This window comes from Asterias rubens, chromosome 20, assembly GCF_902459465.1.
Source record: "Asterias rubens chromosome 20, eAstRub1.3, whole genome shotgun sequence".
NCBI lineage: Eukaryota > Metazoa > Echinodermata > Asteroidea > Forcipulatida > Asteriidae > Asterias > Asterias rubens.
Window position 1 is genome coordinate 1,368,892 of NC_047081.1, and position 17,424 is coordinate 1,386,315.

The 17,424-nt window shown below is 40.9% G+C and overlaps 1 protein-coding gene across 1 annotated transcript in view; it reads right to left on the reverse strand.

The window, feature by feature from the left end:
- LOC117303677 overlaps positions 1 to 17,424 on the reverse strand; it is a 66,552-nt gene that overhangs the window by 26,817 nt on the left and 22,311 nt on the right. Inside the window, exon 3 of the mRNA XM_033787936.1 lies at positions 2,864 to 5,259. Within this exon, the coding sequence (XP_033643827.1) occupies positions 2,864 to 4,466 (1,603 nt within the window). The 5' untranslated portion in view covers positions 4,467 to 5,259. The remainder of the gene's footprint in view (positions 1 to 2,863; positions 5,260 to 17,424) is intronic.

Genomic DNA, 17,424 nt, shown 5'->3' on the forward strand with positions numbered 1-17,424 from the left:
GTCAGAAGTTAAGAATGGGGCAAACGTTGCCACAGACGCCAACCGTGAACCCAATGAGGGACAGGTTTTTTTTGGGCACGGGAAATTTGTGTTTAATGACGCGGGTAATGCGCGAGTCAAATTGGCGGGGCTGGAGTGTTGTTTTATTTTATTAGGGAAAGGAGGGGGGAGAGCTCACTTTGCAATGCGGGGTTCATTTTGTTTCAATCGGGAAATGGTAGCAATTGATTTGAACTTTTGATGTTTTTGATTGAGTGTGGCCACAAAATCCCATATTTTTACAAATTGCTCTGTGATATTTGCCTCGCATTTCTAGAAAATTTTAGCTTATAACCAAAAACAACAAGTTTTTCAAGCCAAACAACCAATAATTGAAAATTGGTTCCAAAGCTTCCCCCCTTTTTGTCTCAGCCAATTACATTTTTTATAAAATTTACATAAATGCTGTTACTGGTGCCCAATTCAATTTTCCCTACGCGAAGAAATTCGTCAAGCGGTATTTTCTGCTTAACAGCTTAGTGAAATTGAGCAAAGGTCCCTGGTGTTGCAGGAGGATATTATTCAGCGCAAGTCATCATAACATCAACGCAAAGTCATCACATTTAATCACTTCAAACTCCCTCTTGAGCTGGGACTAGACTTGACACGAGAGCCTTCTGGGACGATCAAAACATTTGGGGGATTCGAGAAAAGTGGCTTGACAAATCCCAGATCAAATGGAGTTGGTTTTTCCAGGGAAAGAATAATGCATTCAACAAAATTATTGAGAGTGTGACAGGCGTGATAATTCATTCTTGTAAGGGTAGGGCTAAAGTCGGACAGTCTCAACTGCAACATACAAGTTGGGACCCTTCCCAACTACAGTTGGGACGTTTCTTAAGTTGGGCCAGAACATCTTACTACACAATTACTGAGATCCAACTACAGTTGGGCTGATTCTAAAGTTGGCCTTGGACATCTTACTACACACTGAGTTCCGACTACAGTTGGGCTGATTCTAAAGTTGGGCCAGAACATCTTACTACACAATTACTGAGATCCAACTACAGTTGGGCTGATTCTAAAGTTGGCCCTGGACATCTTACTACACACTGAGTTCAGACTACAATTGGGCTGATTCTAAAGTTGGGCCAATTTATCTTACTACACAATTACTGAGATCCGACTACAGTTGGGCTGATTCTAAATCTGGGTCAGAACATCTTACTACACAATTACTGAGATCCGTCTACAGTTGGGCTGATTCTAAAGCTGGGCCAGAACATCTTACTACACAATTACTGAGATCCAACTACAGTTGGGCTGATTCTAAAGTTGGCCCTGAACATCTTACTAAACACTGAGATCCGACTACAGTTGGGCTGATTCTAAAGTTGGCCCTGAATATCTTACTACACACTGAGATCCGACTACAATTGGGCTGATTCTTAAGTTGGCCCTGAACATCTTACTACACACTGAGATCCGACTACAGTTCGGCTGATTCTTCAGTTGGGCCAGAACACAATTACTGAAATCTATGTATTGACACTTGGCAGCATGTCATGAGATAACTACAGTTGGACCAATTCTTCAGTTGGGGCAGAACACAATTACTGAGATCTATGTATTGACACTTGGCAGCATGTCATGAGATAACTACAGTTCGGCTGATTCTTCAGTTGGGCCAGAACACAATTACTGAAATCAGTGTATTGACACTTGGCAGCATGTCATAAGATAACTACAGTTGGACCAATTCTTCAGTTGGGGCAGAACACAATTACTGAGATCTATGTATTGACACTTGGCAGCATGTCATGAGATTGGTATGTACCACCTGATGAGAGGAGGAATGTCAGTCCTTCAGAGTCTCTTGCAATCACAACAACCCATCATTGACATTGCACTCATATCCACAAAAACATTGTTTGGACTCCAGTAATATTTTACCAACATTTTAAAGACGTACGTCTTGAATTATTCCGGGATGTGAAAGGCTTTAAGAATACAGTAGATGTTAAACTTGCATCAAGGACAAAGAATATTCATTTTGGTTTTTACCCATATTCACCGATGTGTGTTAGCTTTGAATGGGAAAGTAGTATACAGTGAAACAAACACTGGTGCATATGGGTAAAAACTTAAATGAATACATGTACATTGTAGAGTGTCACGGCCGAGTGGTTAAGAGCAACGAATTCAAGTTCTGGCGCTAAGTCACCGGAGTGTGGGTTCGAATCCCGGTCGTGACACTTGTGTCCTTGAGCAAGATACTTTACTATAATTGCTTCTCTTCACCCAGGGGTATAAATGGGTACCTGCGAGGGTAGAGGTTGATATTGTGAATGACAAGCTTTCGGAGCGCCACGGCAGCTCGGGGCTGTATACTCCCTAATGGGAGCTGAGAAAGATTAAAGGGATGTTTATTGGCCCAATGACCAGGGGACTAATGTAAAGCGCATTGATACGGTTTATTGTGAAATGCGCTATATAAGAATTTGTTATTATTATTATTATGTGTAAGGCTGTTGGAGGGGGGGGGGAATCCACAAGACTGCAGGGCTTGTACATGACGCTCAATGTTTTTACAGGACCAATTTTTATTTTACAAGACCAGATTCAAATGAGTTGAACAAGCACTAAGAGAAGAACTACCTTAGTTGTCAAGCTACTTCTAACTTCTATACTCAACAGAATTGAAAGAATATCAGATTCATTGACAACATTGTAAACATTGACTATTCTGAACGGCCCCCTTACACAATCAATAATGTCAACAATAAACAAACAATATTCAGCTCTCAACTGAAACTTTAGAAAGGTCAAGTAAAAACTGTTGTAAATTTTAAAAAAACAATAAAAAAAAAACACCTCTTCTTACCTTTATGTCGTTTCTTTTCTGGTGGAGATTCTTTTGGCGATTTGAGTTCAAATGCTACGGTTTTGAATCTTTGGTCTATGGGTGACGTCGGCTCTTCAATATGGTGACTCTTCCTGAAATATTTCCTCTTGTGGGCGGCTTTGGACTCCAGACTCGACGTACTGGCAGAGTCGTGACCCGTCAGGCTGATGTCCGAGAGGTCAAAATCGTTTGAGGGGCTCCTCTCAAGTTGCATCTTATCCGAGCGACTCCTCTGCATGATCGCGGGAGCTTCTTTGCTCTCCCACGACGCCTTGGTGGCCGTTTCAAACTCGTCATCATCACTGTTTAACGAGATACTGTCCTGGAGGCTAGCCGAGCGCCGCACGCGCATTTTGCGGTGGACGACTTGCTCCTTCTCATCGCTGCTCTTGGCGTCCCTCTCTTTGGAATCTTCCCGGTGTCTCTGACGATCGGGGCTGCGCATTTTGACCGGTTCCTCGTGATGCGCGGCATTTGCCCGCTTCGGTTTGACCTCTAAGTAATCCTCACTTGAACTTTCTGTTGAAAAGTCACTGCCTTTACGGGTCTCCATGCTAAAATCGTTCGTTCGGGTCCACGACGACGGTTGATGTGCTGCAAAGACGTCCTCATTATCAGAGAGATCGTCGTGCAGCTTGGGAAGGATTTCTGCCGGCAAGCGTGGCAAGTTGACGATTTCGTCCAGACCGACGTGGTAGATACCGCTGTCCTCTGACTTGGTCTCTGTGCCGTCCATCTGAAGGTTGAAATGCTCGTTGGAGAACGCCTCAGGCCTCTCTGCTCTGAGATCATCATCATGTTTATTATCCTCAGTCCGTTTATTCGTGTTGTGTTTTTTCACGCTGCCGCGCCTCGTGGTCAGTTTCTCTTTCATGCGTTCAAACTTTGAGAAAATGCCAGGCCGTCCGCGCTCTCTCTCGCCCTCTTTTTCACGCGGCTCCGCAGTGTCCTTTCTGTATGGATCTAAAGATCTACTCCTCTTTTTCATACTCTTGGTCTTAGGTTCCCTTTTGATGGATCGACCGGGTCTTTTTTCCCTCGTCGGAGACGGCTCCCGTCTTGGTTCCATTTCATCCCCGACAGTGCTCTCAGGCTCCGAGAATGTTTCATCCGGTATACGACTGATGTCCGACGAACGTCGCTGCGCTTCACACTTGCAGTTCTGCACAAGGCTCTCATTGCGGAGCTCCTGAAGGTCCTTTATAGCGGCGAGGTACTCCGCGCGTTCGCGTAGCTGCGAGTTCTGCTTCTGCAGTTGGCACATCTGCTCCATCATGCGTACGAGATGATCCAAATGTTGTAACCCCTGCCCTCTCTTTCCGTCGCCAGGCGACATCATTTCAGTCGACTGGATGTTTTCCGAGAGAGGTGCCAGCCGGGGCGGCGGGGCCGGGGCCGGCACAGGGGGCAATGATACTGGCTTAACCGGCTGAGTCGTATTCTCAATATTTTTAAGGATGTCAATGATAGATCCCCACTCATCCTTTGACCGAAGGAGTGACCCGTCACCCATTGTTGGACTGGTCATCTCCCCTCTCTCAACTTCATTCTCATCACCAGCAAACCCAACCCTGTCAGCCATTTTGAGCTCAATCGCTCAATCCCACAATTCTGGTCTCTCACCCTCAACCAGGCGATCTATTTATAAGTCATACATCACACGGTTCTGCGGGGAACTATTCCTCCTCGGCATATCTGATGATTCAATCGAATCCGGCCTCTGCTCCCGGGATCGGCCACACATTATGACTAAATCCTGACAAATTCACCTATCCTCTCCCGGGGGAGAAAACCTGAGGTCAGTCCGTAAGATGACAACAACCCTACAAAGCAAATATTCTGAGAAGTTGAAACTTTAACCATTCAGTAAACTATACTTTCATCTCTGCATGTACCCACGATCACATTTCTTCTGCTACCGTCGACGAACCTCGGATAGTGATGGCTTCGGACAGTTGGTGTCGTCGTCGTCGGCGAACTTTCTTCCCCTTCTTAAAACACCCAGGGTGAATCCCTACACTCCAGATCGCTCTCAAATTAGCGCCTGTTGCTCTCAGCCCTGCATGCAAAATGTCACACTCTCTGTGACGTCGGGACCAGATAGTTTGTATCTGGCACCACAAAGTCTAGGAAGAAAACTTCTCACTTACGTTGCGGAGCTTGTAACCACTCGCTCTGGCCGAGCTATTTTGTTGTTGATGTGATCTCACGATAAACGAGTCATTACAAGAAAGATGTCCGTTGGGTTTGGAGTTATCCTGTGACGTCAAAAGACTTGACCTTTGAACTATTCCAGCTGCCTTGTAATGTTTTGCCTCACAAGGGGTGCCACTCCTGCGTTAAGTCAACGGCTCTGATCTCTAAATTGACTGGATCTGGAAAACATAATCGAGAGAAACAATTATCAGCAAAGCACAAGTAATTTTGAACATGAGCATCAAGGAAACGTCTATTGACCTCAAGCTGTGTTCAATCAGTCCACCCAAATCAACTTTGAAAAGTTGTTGACAAGAATTTACTGCAACATGAAAAACAAACATCTGGAAAAAAAGAAAAACAAAATGGGCAAACAAGCTGAATTGTGATTCAAAAACCCATCTTACTTTATCAATAGAGAAAACAAAAGTGTGCTCCCATTTTGCATTTTTGAAAATTGAATTGGCTTTCAAATGTAAAGTTACCAGCAAAAATTCATACACATTGCATTGGCTTCCTTACCAGCCAATACGTATACATGTACACATTTTGCTGACTTCCTAATGCAGAGTAACCAGCTAATTGTCAATACTGAAAACCTTAAAACGCAACATCTGACTGAGTGAACAACCAAAATTGAGGACAATGTGTTTACATGCTAAAAATCTTTTCATACTACATATTTTCTCTCAACTTACATGGATTAAACACAAATTTTTCCAGGTTTATTATTCCTTGGTCGAATACACAAAACGTGAACACTGCCTTCCACTATTTTGTCAGCTCTACCATCCCGTAACATGTACCTTTAAATACATGATAAACTTTGATTCATACATGGTGATGCTGTGTACAAACTCCCCACATCATCACCACATTTCTTCAACATGCATGTAATAATCAACATTCCACCCTAGCACAGAAACCAAAATAACCAAGAAGTTTATGAATCAAGGAAAGAGCTGGCCCAGCTTCTCTTTATTTGATGACACATGAGATATGACAAACATGCCCTCCGACTACTACTGCAAATAAACAAAGTGCCATAAATCTAGATGTAATTACAACTTAAAGAAGACACCTCCTTTATCACTGCCAATCGTCACAATGGGAGCCTTCATTTGAAGACAACTTTAATGGATTTTCAGAAGGCTTAAGGCATATTATTTGAAGATTTTCAGACTCTCTAAATAAAGAACTTCAGGTAATGGGCCTTGAGTCTTAAGGATGAAGCCCCCAGAACCTCCTGGGTGTTACATTTCAGAGGATTTACAAACTCTCTACATTTTATGATGAATAAAGGACTAGGGAAGTGGGTCTGCGTCTCCCCTTGGTCTAGATGATAAAGCCCCCCCCCCCAACTTTAATGGTTCTTGTTACAGTCTTTCCCTCACCACAAATAACAACATCAGCAACAACGAGAACAGCAATAACAACGGCAACAACAACAACAACAACAACAAGGGGGGAACAACCTTTTTATTGTTCAGATATCTTTGAACCTCAAAGTGATGTTACCACTTAACCATCAGAAGTCATGCCGCCCATATTGCTGTCATCAGGAAAAAAATGGTGATTAATTTCCAAAGGCGAAATCTAAACCATAGCTAAACTGAGTGCTATCATTTGTTGCTAACATGTTCCTCACAAAGGGACTAATGTTAATCTACAACCACACATGGAGCATTTTTTTGACAGAGGAAAAGATCAGGCTACAGATATTTAAAGGGAAGGCTTTACGGAAACAGTTTTTTTTTTTAAATCTAAGAAAAATTGTGTATTTCAGGGGTGAATAAGCGCCAAGTCTTTGCTTACGGCAAGCAGAGTCATGAAATTGGGCCCTGGTCAGGCTATTAAATCGCACAAGATTTTCAAGGGCTGACCAAAGGCAGAAACCAGACTTGGCAGATGACCAAGGCTGTTTAGCTGAGAAAAATTATTGATAATTTGAGGGTCCCCTTTAATCTAAAAAAAAAAAACACACACAAAAAGCCAGGCCAAAGTCTTCAAAGTTCCTATCTCCCATCAATAAAAAAAAAAACCAGCGACCACACATTGTTATCTGGTTTCCTTCAGCATTCTCTAACAATTCAAACCGATCAAGATCTTTCACTTTTTTGTTCTTAAAAAAGGTCAGTCTAGACCTAAATTTTTTCAATTTCCGTTTCTGGATGAATTTACTTATCGTGGTTAAAGTCGATGCAGATGTCGGGTAAAAAAAGCTGTGATTTTCAAAATGCTTTACACTTTCAGCAGCTGTTTTACTCCTAACAAAAAGAGATTGTTGCATTATTACTTTAGAATCTGCCAGGTCAGCAATAACTTGGAGGTGAGCATGGCGACTTGGAGAGAATGTTAATTTGTCCTCAGGTGTTTTAAAGTCTTGCATTTGAGAGAGGGCTGGCAACAGAGGCAATGGCCTTTGTTGCCCAGGACTTGGTGCCCCCTCACAACTTTCCAATACACTTTTCCAATAAGATTTTCCAATGGAAGTGCCCTTTGCAAAATGAAAATGGCCTTGCCCTCTCAAAGATAAAATTCATACAGCTGCTAAGCTAGCAAATATGCTTAGCACCGAAAAATATTGCTAAGCTGAACCAGAAGTTGAGTGTGCAACTCGTCTTTTAAAAAAGATTTCCAATTTCAGAAGGACTGAATTTGAGCTCTCTTAGACAAACTATTTTTAAAAGGTTATTTTTAACAAATTGGTGAGTATGCGAATCTTCAGTGGTTAACCAACCCTTTTCTCCAGGATGCATGCAACCAAAAAAAGAAGGAAACGAAACCACCCACCTCAAGACAGTTGAAAGAACGCACTCAAAATACACAATAAAAAGAAGTTTTTCTCTTGTACCGCGTCACTCAGACGTCAAACACAACCGCAAAGATCCTACCACAACTGGCTAAATTTGAAATTGACGCTCGAGGAAAACAAAAAAGAAACGATACATCTGCCGAAAACGTTGCACTCAGACATCAAACACAACCGCAAAGATCCTACCACAACTGGCTAAATTTGAAATTGACGCTCAAGGAAAACAAAAAAGAACCAATACATCTGCCGAAAACGTTGCTAATTCACTTCCTCCAGTTTGGCTATACCCATCCATAGAAGCCCACAATCTGCATCGGATCGCTTGGTAAGACTCTCTACATAAGACTTCAACGACTGTTCCCTCTCTCGATGACTCTGACTAATACAGATCTACGTGGACAGATACTTGCCAGTCAGGATGTTTTATTGCACCCGCTAATCCACCCCGAAAGAGCCTTCCCTCAAAAACAAAATAGGAAACCTGACGTACGTCACTCGGGGTCGTTTCCTAATTGCGGAGACAATAAACGGAATGGTGTTTGGACAGTTTCGTACGTGAATTTTTCAGAGACAGTGAGCGAGCTACGGTCATAATCGCCTTGAACGAAATCAGGTGGACATTACTACAGTGATAAACAGTTCATACATGGTCAAGAAAGCTCGCCTGAAAATTCACAGTTGAAGTTTGGGAAGCCTCCCTCCCCTTCCTCCATGCCCTCTCGTCACTGCCTTACTGCCCTTGAAATGCTATGGCGAGGAGACATTTACAATTTTCCCATACGTTGCCCTTTACCGAGGAGAAAATGCCTTGGTGCCTTGCCATTTCATGAAGCATACAGGCCTGAAAATTAGTTTGAACTTGTACATGTACGACCTTGGCACTGTAAGAGTTAAGAAGTTTCCCAGACCAACTGCCAACACCTTGAGTCTAATAATGAACTGATCCCAAGGATGGCTGGGGCGAATCAGGTAGTGACTCAAGGTCAACTGACATGCAGATTGTCTTAACCACCCCCCCCCCTTCAAGACTTCCACCCTCCCCCCCCCCCTTCAAGACTTCCAGACACAGAGTTCAAAAGTGTAAGTTGTTTCACTACTTCTTCTTAAAGGGCAGGGTATAAATGCAGCCTTTGGTAATTACTCCAAACATTAATTATCTTACAAATTAATTTTCAGATTCATTACCAATTGTAAACAGACCCTTTTAAAGTGTTATGGTCAATGACCAGTGGTCTCACTTTGTGTATCCTATCAAATTTGTGAAAATTTGAACTCAATTGATCATCGAAGTGGCAAGAGAATAATGACAAAAAAAACACACCCTTACTACACAAGTTTGAGTGCTTTCAGATGCCAACAAAAGGCTTTATACATGTAGGCCTGAAGTCTTTTAACATTTGAGTGAGAACTTACCTCTTTCTCAAAAACTATGTTACTTCAAGCATGGAGGTAAATACTTCAGAGGGAGCCATTTTTCACAATGTTTTATACTATCAACAGCTCTTCATTGCTTGTTAACAGGTAAGTTTTTAGGCTAACAACTATTTTGAGTAATTACCAACAGCGTTCAGACCCTTTAAAACACAGCGAACATTTTCCCCGACAAAGAAACCCAGGTGTGCACCTCAAACCATTCCCTCCACACGCTCAGGACACTCGGGGGAAGCAAAAGGACAAAACCTGACACCTACAAATCCTTAAGGCACATCCATCAAAAAATATTTTCACCGTTTAGCCACACTTTAGAATAACCAACACAGATGTCACTAATTAGTTTGAAACAAAAACAAGCATTTTTGTTTCGGTAAGTTTTGTCACGAAAGAATTTGAGGTCAGAAATACTTGTTGACACTGACTCATGACTGGGTATCATCCTCCAGGGCATTTTTACTACACTAGCCCTCATACAAACGTGTGTAACCAAACTGAGGCTGATAAAAAAATAGACTGGTGACTGATGTTAATCATAGTGATTACATAGTGCTATTCATGGAACCCAACAAGCAGAATTTCAAAATGGTATTGCATCGAATTTCATTTCTTACCATTGTCAAATCTTCTTACTTTTGATATTTGGGGAATTTCACTTGTCACCAAGAAACTGGCTGTGTTCACCACAAAAAAGAAAGTAGATATTTAACATTATTTTGATACAATAAACGTTTAAATCTGGGCTACTAAAACTTCCTGGGGCCAGTAAAACACACAGTTTATTAGCCCAGTAGGCCACTTCCCCATTAGCTTAAGCACAAGACCAGGGGCCAATTTCATAGAGCTGCTTAAGCAAAATATTTGCTTAACCACGAAAATAGCTCGCTTATTTTTCACATGTTACCGGCAAAAATTTCATGCCATTATACATTGCTTGTGACTGGTATTTAGCTGTTGTTTACTTAGCATAACAATTGAGTTGAGTCTTGGCCGGTAATCTGATTTTACAAAGCAAGGATTTTTTTGCTCAAGCAAAATTTTGTGCTTAAGCAGCTCTATGAAATTTGGCCCTGGGTGTACGCAAATCACTGTAAATCTCATTCTCAGCAAGGCTGTGAGGAAGATAGTCAGGCCCATTATATGAAAACCAACCAATCAGCAAATATGCCCACAGCAGGCCTTGAGTTTTGTTCTTGAAGGGACACAGCAATTTTCCTGGCTAAGGGGCACCTCTATGATGAAAATGTTGTATTGGAACTTTGCAGAGGGCACCACAGCAAAATCACAGGGCACTCTGCCAATTGCTGTGGGTTACTTCAAGGCCCACTAAAGGACACCAGACAAATACTACTACTACCACAATTTCAAAGTCTACTGAACAACCTGTGCTAATCCACAAAAGTAGAAAACAAGAATGTGTGAAAATTTACATCTTCAACAAAAGTGTTTTCTTGCTCTGTGGTGGTGCAACTATTACGCTCAAACACACACACAGGTCCTTGTGTACAGTACATTCCATAAGAGAGTGCCTTTTGTGTGCGACATGTTTTCTTAAGACCTTACTGTAGGAAGAAGGCTTTGAAATCTCTTGACTCTTGGGATGTGCATACATCCTTAGGATCACTTTTTCACACTTAACTGTTTGACGTTTATGTTTGGCTGGTAAACCACTTCATGAATCGGTAGACATACAAGAAACAGTACTGAGTTTTCAGAGAAATGTTTGGATCGCAGTCTTCTTGTTATTGTTTAGCCTTAGCCCAATCTCATTAGCCTTTTTGAGGTATGGCAAACACTATAGGAGTGCAACTGCCCGTAAAAAAAAAAAACACGAAAATTTTCAAAGGCACAACGCAAGTGCGGAGTGAGGCAGCCGAAACGCCACAAGACATGATACCAACAATGGTACCCTAGAAAATATTGAGTTTTACTATGCTCTTAGGTGCATTGAGAGCATGTACTAGGCTTATTTTACATGATTGTAGTTGTACACTGTAGTTGCCAGGCATAAACGTTTTTTTGTTTGTTTGTTTGTTTGTTTGTTTGTTTGTTTGTTTGTTTGTTTGTTTGTTTTTCACGTAAAAAAAACTTTAAAAAACGCAGAATTCCGCGGAAGAGTTGCATGCCTGCACTATAGGAGTGCACTGTTTGGTTGGGGCATATACAGACAAATTTTACCCAAACCCAATGGTTTCATAGAAATGTGTCTGCCATACCTCAAAAAGGCTAATAATGCTCTGCTTAAGTGCAAAAACTAGCTAAGCATAACAAAACTTTGCTTACCAGAAAAAAGGTTAGCAGCTTATATATACAAGTTCACATGCAGCATATGTGAATGGTATCCTGCTTATTTTGCTTAGCGGGAATTGTTCAAGTAATACTTTCTGCTTAAGCAGCTCTATGATTGAAATTATACCCAGCACTTTCGTTAAAATCAGATAGCTACCTTATTCTGGTGGGCATTTTTGAATTTTTTGTGCTGAAAAGCAGCTCAATAAAATTGTTCCTGATGCATGATAACGCTGTGAACATGGTTAAGCGGAAAAAGAAACCTGATAGCAATTTTTTCCTGATAAGCTAACTTTGGCAAGTTTGATTTCATCACCAGAAAGGTATTTATGAAACAAAATCTGTTGAAGGTCTGATATGCTGATCGGAGTGAATGTGATCTGATTACATGGCTCATTATTTATGCAGCCAGCCCAAACAGCTGGGGCAGAGGTCAGATTTTGATGCATCAAATTCTCCAGGGATAGCACAAACTGAATTTTTATTTTTGAAGTGGCATATATCATCATGTTGGCAAGGTGCACCTTTAGCAGAATATCTGTTAACAGTGAGCTCTACTTCCAGAGTCACCCTGTAAACTGGGAAATTTATTAGGGCTAGAGGATTGTCTGACTTGCCAGAGAGGGCTTGACAGAAGAAATAATCTAAGAAATCCTCTCGAATGAATTTGGCAGGTGTTTCAAAGCGCCTAGTAAGAATGAAACTTTGCATAGCGGGAACATCATAAAAGGATATTTTCATTTCATTTAGTCTGAACCCAACTTATGAGAGCTGCTTGACCAAAAAATATTGCTAAACAATTGAAGTGAGCTTGGCCCATCTTCATAAAGCCTAAAAGCACACAAACTTGCTAAGCACAGAAAAATATTGCTTGACAGAAACCGGTTACCAGCCAAAATTACATTAAGTGACTGGTGCCACACTCAATTTTTGCTTAGAAAAGAAAATTGTCAAGCAGTACTTTCTGCTTAACAGCTTTATGAAATTGTCATGGTATAGCTTGGCTGGTAAAGGAATTCTGAGAGGCAAAATGATGTCGCACTAAGCTAAGTTTTGGTCTTAAGCAGCTCTCCGACCCTTTAGACAATAGCACAATTTCTTGCAGAGAGAGAGAGACCGCCATGTCGGGGTGACGGCATCGCTTGGAATTCCACAAATTTTTCTTCGGGACAAAGAAGAAGTTAAGTCCAAGGTAAAAAAAGAAGAAGAGGAATCTCTTGATATGAAGCGACCAGTCAGTGAAATTAAATGATCTCCATGGGGAGATGTCTTCGTCCGATTGAATCTTGGATTACATGTCGTGATTTGAATGATGTTAGTTGTGGCATCACGGCGGGTTTAGACAGTGGAGGGAAACCATTTGGTCTTGGTTTAGTTGAGCAACTTAATAATAATAATAAAGGCTTCGTATAAAGTCCACAATTCTGTCGCTCAGTGACGCTCAACGCTGAGAGCATATTTGGGGTCAAACAAAGAAAAATTACTAGAGCGAGTATTGAAGCATCAACCTCTTGTTTAACCTGCCGGTGCTTTACTGACTAAGCCTCGTCTTTCAAGCCCTATGTTGGCGGTCTCCTTTTTACTAGTTGGGACTTTTATTTTCCTACAAAAATGCAAGCTTTGTTGGCATTTTCTTGTAGTCCTTTGCAAGAATTATTAGAAGGGTGGATAACTTTGACAGTTCGCACTTGTTTATTTCCTGGAACATATCCACATGTGATTAACCATTTCCCACAACATTCATCACACAAACAAAAATAGAAAAACATGACAACAAATCAAAAAATCAAGTCACTGTAAATTTACTTCTAAAACTAAATCCCAGATTTGATTAAGGAGTTTGTCCTTCGCAACTAATCTTGATAATTGTATTGTAGCATAACTGTCTACATTCTTTAAACCGGAGTGTCAACAGAACTCGAACTTCCGCTGTTTGAAAACGGAAAAAGAAAATTTCTTTGTGTTATTCTTTTCTTTTCCTTTTTTGTCTTCTTTATGGGTTAAACAAAGAAACAATGACTCAAGCTGGAGTTGAACCTTTGACCTCTGGATTAATGTGATGGTGCTCTTACTATCAACTAAGCTTTCTAACCCTAATGTTGACAGTGATGGTCTCTCTATTTCGGCAGTATCTTTGTTCAGGGGTGCCAGTCGTCAGCCTTTTCAACCTGAAAAGCTGAATGCCTGGTACTTCTTTAAACTATTTATAAAAAACCAGTGATCTTTCAAATTGAAATTTTTTTGAAATGACAAGCAGAAACCAGCTCTTCTCACTTTGAGCCACCACTACTCACAAAAGAGATGTCTCACATGGTTTCACAGCAAACCTAACTTTACTTAGTATATTTTTCCATATTACTCTGAATACCTTGTTTCAGATCAGCATGCTTTGCCCAAACATCCCAAAATTTGTTTCCAGAATGCCCCGCCATTTTGAAAAACCTGGGGAAAACTCTGGAGAATACTAGCCCTACAATATGTACATGTGGATGTGTTATTCGAGGACAACAGACAAAAATGCCAACAAGGACCTTGAGAATTTGGAAGATCCCTAACTTCATAATAGAAAGGGATTTCTAGTCTGGCAGATGTGAAAAGCCTAAGAAGAATAAACTCTTAGAGGGAGGGTTTAAGTTTGGGTTAAGTATATTAATTACCATAAAAACATACTTGGTATAAGACACTGGAGAGCTGTTGATATTTTATAAATCATTGCAAAAAATGAAGTTTGAAGTAGAGTAGTTAAAGAGGTAATTTTTCATCGCAAAATTTGAATCTGAGAAAGGCTTCTGACATCTGAGCGCACAGAACACAGGGGTGTCGGAACATAGGTGTGTAATCGAAATGACAATTGAAATAACTGATTCTGCTGGCTTGTTACTGAAGAAACAGGTTAGGAAAAACCATAACATGTTTGTGTCTTTAAGAACCAGAGATTCCAAGAACCAAAGAGTTTTGGACAAAGACCAAGACCAAGAATTGGATGTTCGAGATCGAGCAACTGAGAAATAATTGCTTCATGGCGTCAGTATGAATACTAGCACTGCAATTAAAAGTCAAACGGTATTGCTCAAAGCCACCATGCGACTACTGTACTGCTTTTAATTGGCGCCCTCTAGCAACAACTCTTTCAAGTTGCGCACTGCCGGATTAAAACACAGCTAAACATTTGGAAATGGGCTGCAATTGCTATATTCTACAACTGAGACCTGAATCCAATGGTCTGCAGCTTGGGGACGGAAGATTGCCACAAAAATTCAAAGTTTCAGTTTATTGCTTTTTAGGGAAACCTCACAAAGTAAAACCACACATTCTCTTTATAGAAGTTTCTTTTTTTTAAGGGGTCTATCCCTTCAACTGCATTTTTTAGTCTCTAGGCAAATCAAAATTGGCAAGGTTGTCCTTGGTGCGCATACCACTGCTCTATTATTATGTAGGGTAACAAATCTCTGGTCATGCATGATGCCCAGGATAGGAAGTACATTGTGGACCACCGGTGTGAAGATTATTTTGTGATTGACCCATTGGACCCAAGGTCTATGGGCTTATACAGGAAGGGAACAGAGAGCAATGCCCCTGTGACCAGTGTGTGTCCCTATAAAAGCCGTTGGACCCTTTTGGTAAACAGTGTTGTCCAAGGCCCACACTTTGTGTACCACAACTTCTATATCAAATAATAAACCTGTGAATATTTAGGCTCAATCGGTCATCGGAGTCGGGAGTAAACACGAAAAATCCAACCCTTGTTTCCGCGCTTTTCGCCGTGTCATGACATGTGTTTAAAATAAATCCGTAATTCTCGTTAAGGAGAATTTATATTGTTTTGCTGTTTTCTCAAAAAGTAAAGCATTTCATGGAATAATATTTCAAGAGAAGTCTTTCACCATTGCCTTCTGTAAACCCTGTAAGTTATTTGTAAATCTGTGAACTTTTTTTTTTTTTCTGAACCGAAAGGGTCCAATGGCTTTAAGGGTGTCTGGGTAGAGAGTAGCACAGCATACGCTCCAATTACTCTCTACAGTTTTGGTACCTTTCACCATTGTAGACACTGGCCTAGTCTTAATGCAAGCATGGAGCAAGCAATGTAGTACATTCTTCTACCGAAACCCTCTTAGGTGTTTGCCCCTTTAAACCGTCCCAACACTTCATCATCACATGACAGGTGGGCACTTTTAAAGCTTGACCAGACTGTTTGACCAGTGTACCCCTTTAAGAGATTTTTTTTATTTTTACAACAGCAAGGTCTTTCTTTGGAGTGAGTGCAAGGACACTATCTGTCTGGGCCTAATTTCATAAAAGCCTGTTACCATAAACAAAAAACTTGCTATGTACAGAAAAACCTTGCTTAACAACAGAGACTGGTTACCTGCCAAAACTTCATGAAGTTTACATTGTTGAAACTGGTGCTCCACTCATTTTGTGATTAGCAAAAACAATTGGCTAAGCAGTATCTTTTGCTGAACAGCTTTATGAATTTGGAGCCCTAATTCTTTCACTCCCCGGTTCCCTCCACCTCCCTATACCTATAAAATCATCATGACAGAAAAGGGACCAACTTCAGGGCCCAATTTCGTAGAGCTGCTTCAGGGCAGATCAGGGGTCGACTTCACCATTTCACAAAGAGTTGGGACGAGTACTAACTTAGGCCTAATCCTAAGAGTTATTAAGAACTTAAGGCTAGTCCTAAGTTAGGACATAGACTTGTTTTAACTCTTTGTGAAATCCACCCCAGGACAGCTAAGAACAATAAATTGTATTTCAATGCAGAATTGAACAGGCAGACCATGGCCAAACCAAGAGCCAACATTAACTGTGGTTTAGAAAAAGGGCCAACATACCCTGGTACCCCATTACCCAATCACATGGAGGACAACAATGGGGACCACCTCTCTCATCCAGGCCCCCACCTGTTCTCTCAGCTCATACCCTGAAGGTGTGAATTAGACCACAGTATCCAGGGGTCTTACACAGGAAATGGGTTTACATTTTGTCTAGTTTAAAGGCACTGGACACTATTGGAAATTACTCAAAATAATTGTTAGCATCAAAACTTACTTGATAAAGAGCACTGAAGAGTTGTTGATACATGTACATGTAGTATAAAATGGCTCAGTAACAAAGTTAAACTAACTTTTTGAGAAAGAGGTAATTCCTGACTCAAGGAATGAAAAAACTTCAGCTGAAGCCTTTTATAATGCATCTGAAAGCACACAAAGAAATGCAACAATGGTGTTTTTTCTTTCATTGTTCTCTTGCAGATTCGATGACCAATTAAGCCAACATTTTCACGGATTTGATGTACATACTGTTGAGATACACCAAGTGCAAATATACTGGTCTTTGACAATTTCCAAACAGGTCCAGTGCCTCTAAGGGAGAGAAATTGCCGGAGTGTGCTTAATATAGATTTTTTTTCTGAGCCTGGTGGGTAATGTCTCGCTGTCAAAATTGGTTATTAGATTTGGAAGGGGGACTTTTCAGACGGTAGGGAAACATTAAATTGAGTATTTGGAATGTGGTGCCACATTTGTGTTTATTTTTAACTAACTACGGAGTAATTGGTTTATGATAAATGATTAGTAATGCTTTATTTTTAACATGAAAACTTTGTGTGAACTTGAGGCTGAGACCAAACTTTCTAGTCACACATAAAAGCTGCTGCAGGCTTCTACCCAGTTCTCACCTAGACAATAGTTTTTCTTGCCATTCATTTTAAAGGAGCATTACAGAATTGGTTTTTGCTAACAAAACAGTTGCTGGCAGTGTAAGCACTTTCAAAGTTTTGAGATCGATCGGCCATGTGAGTCAC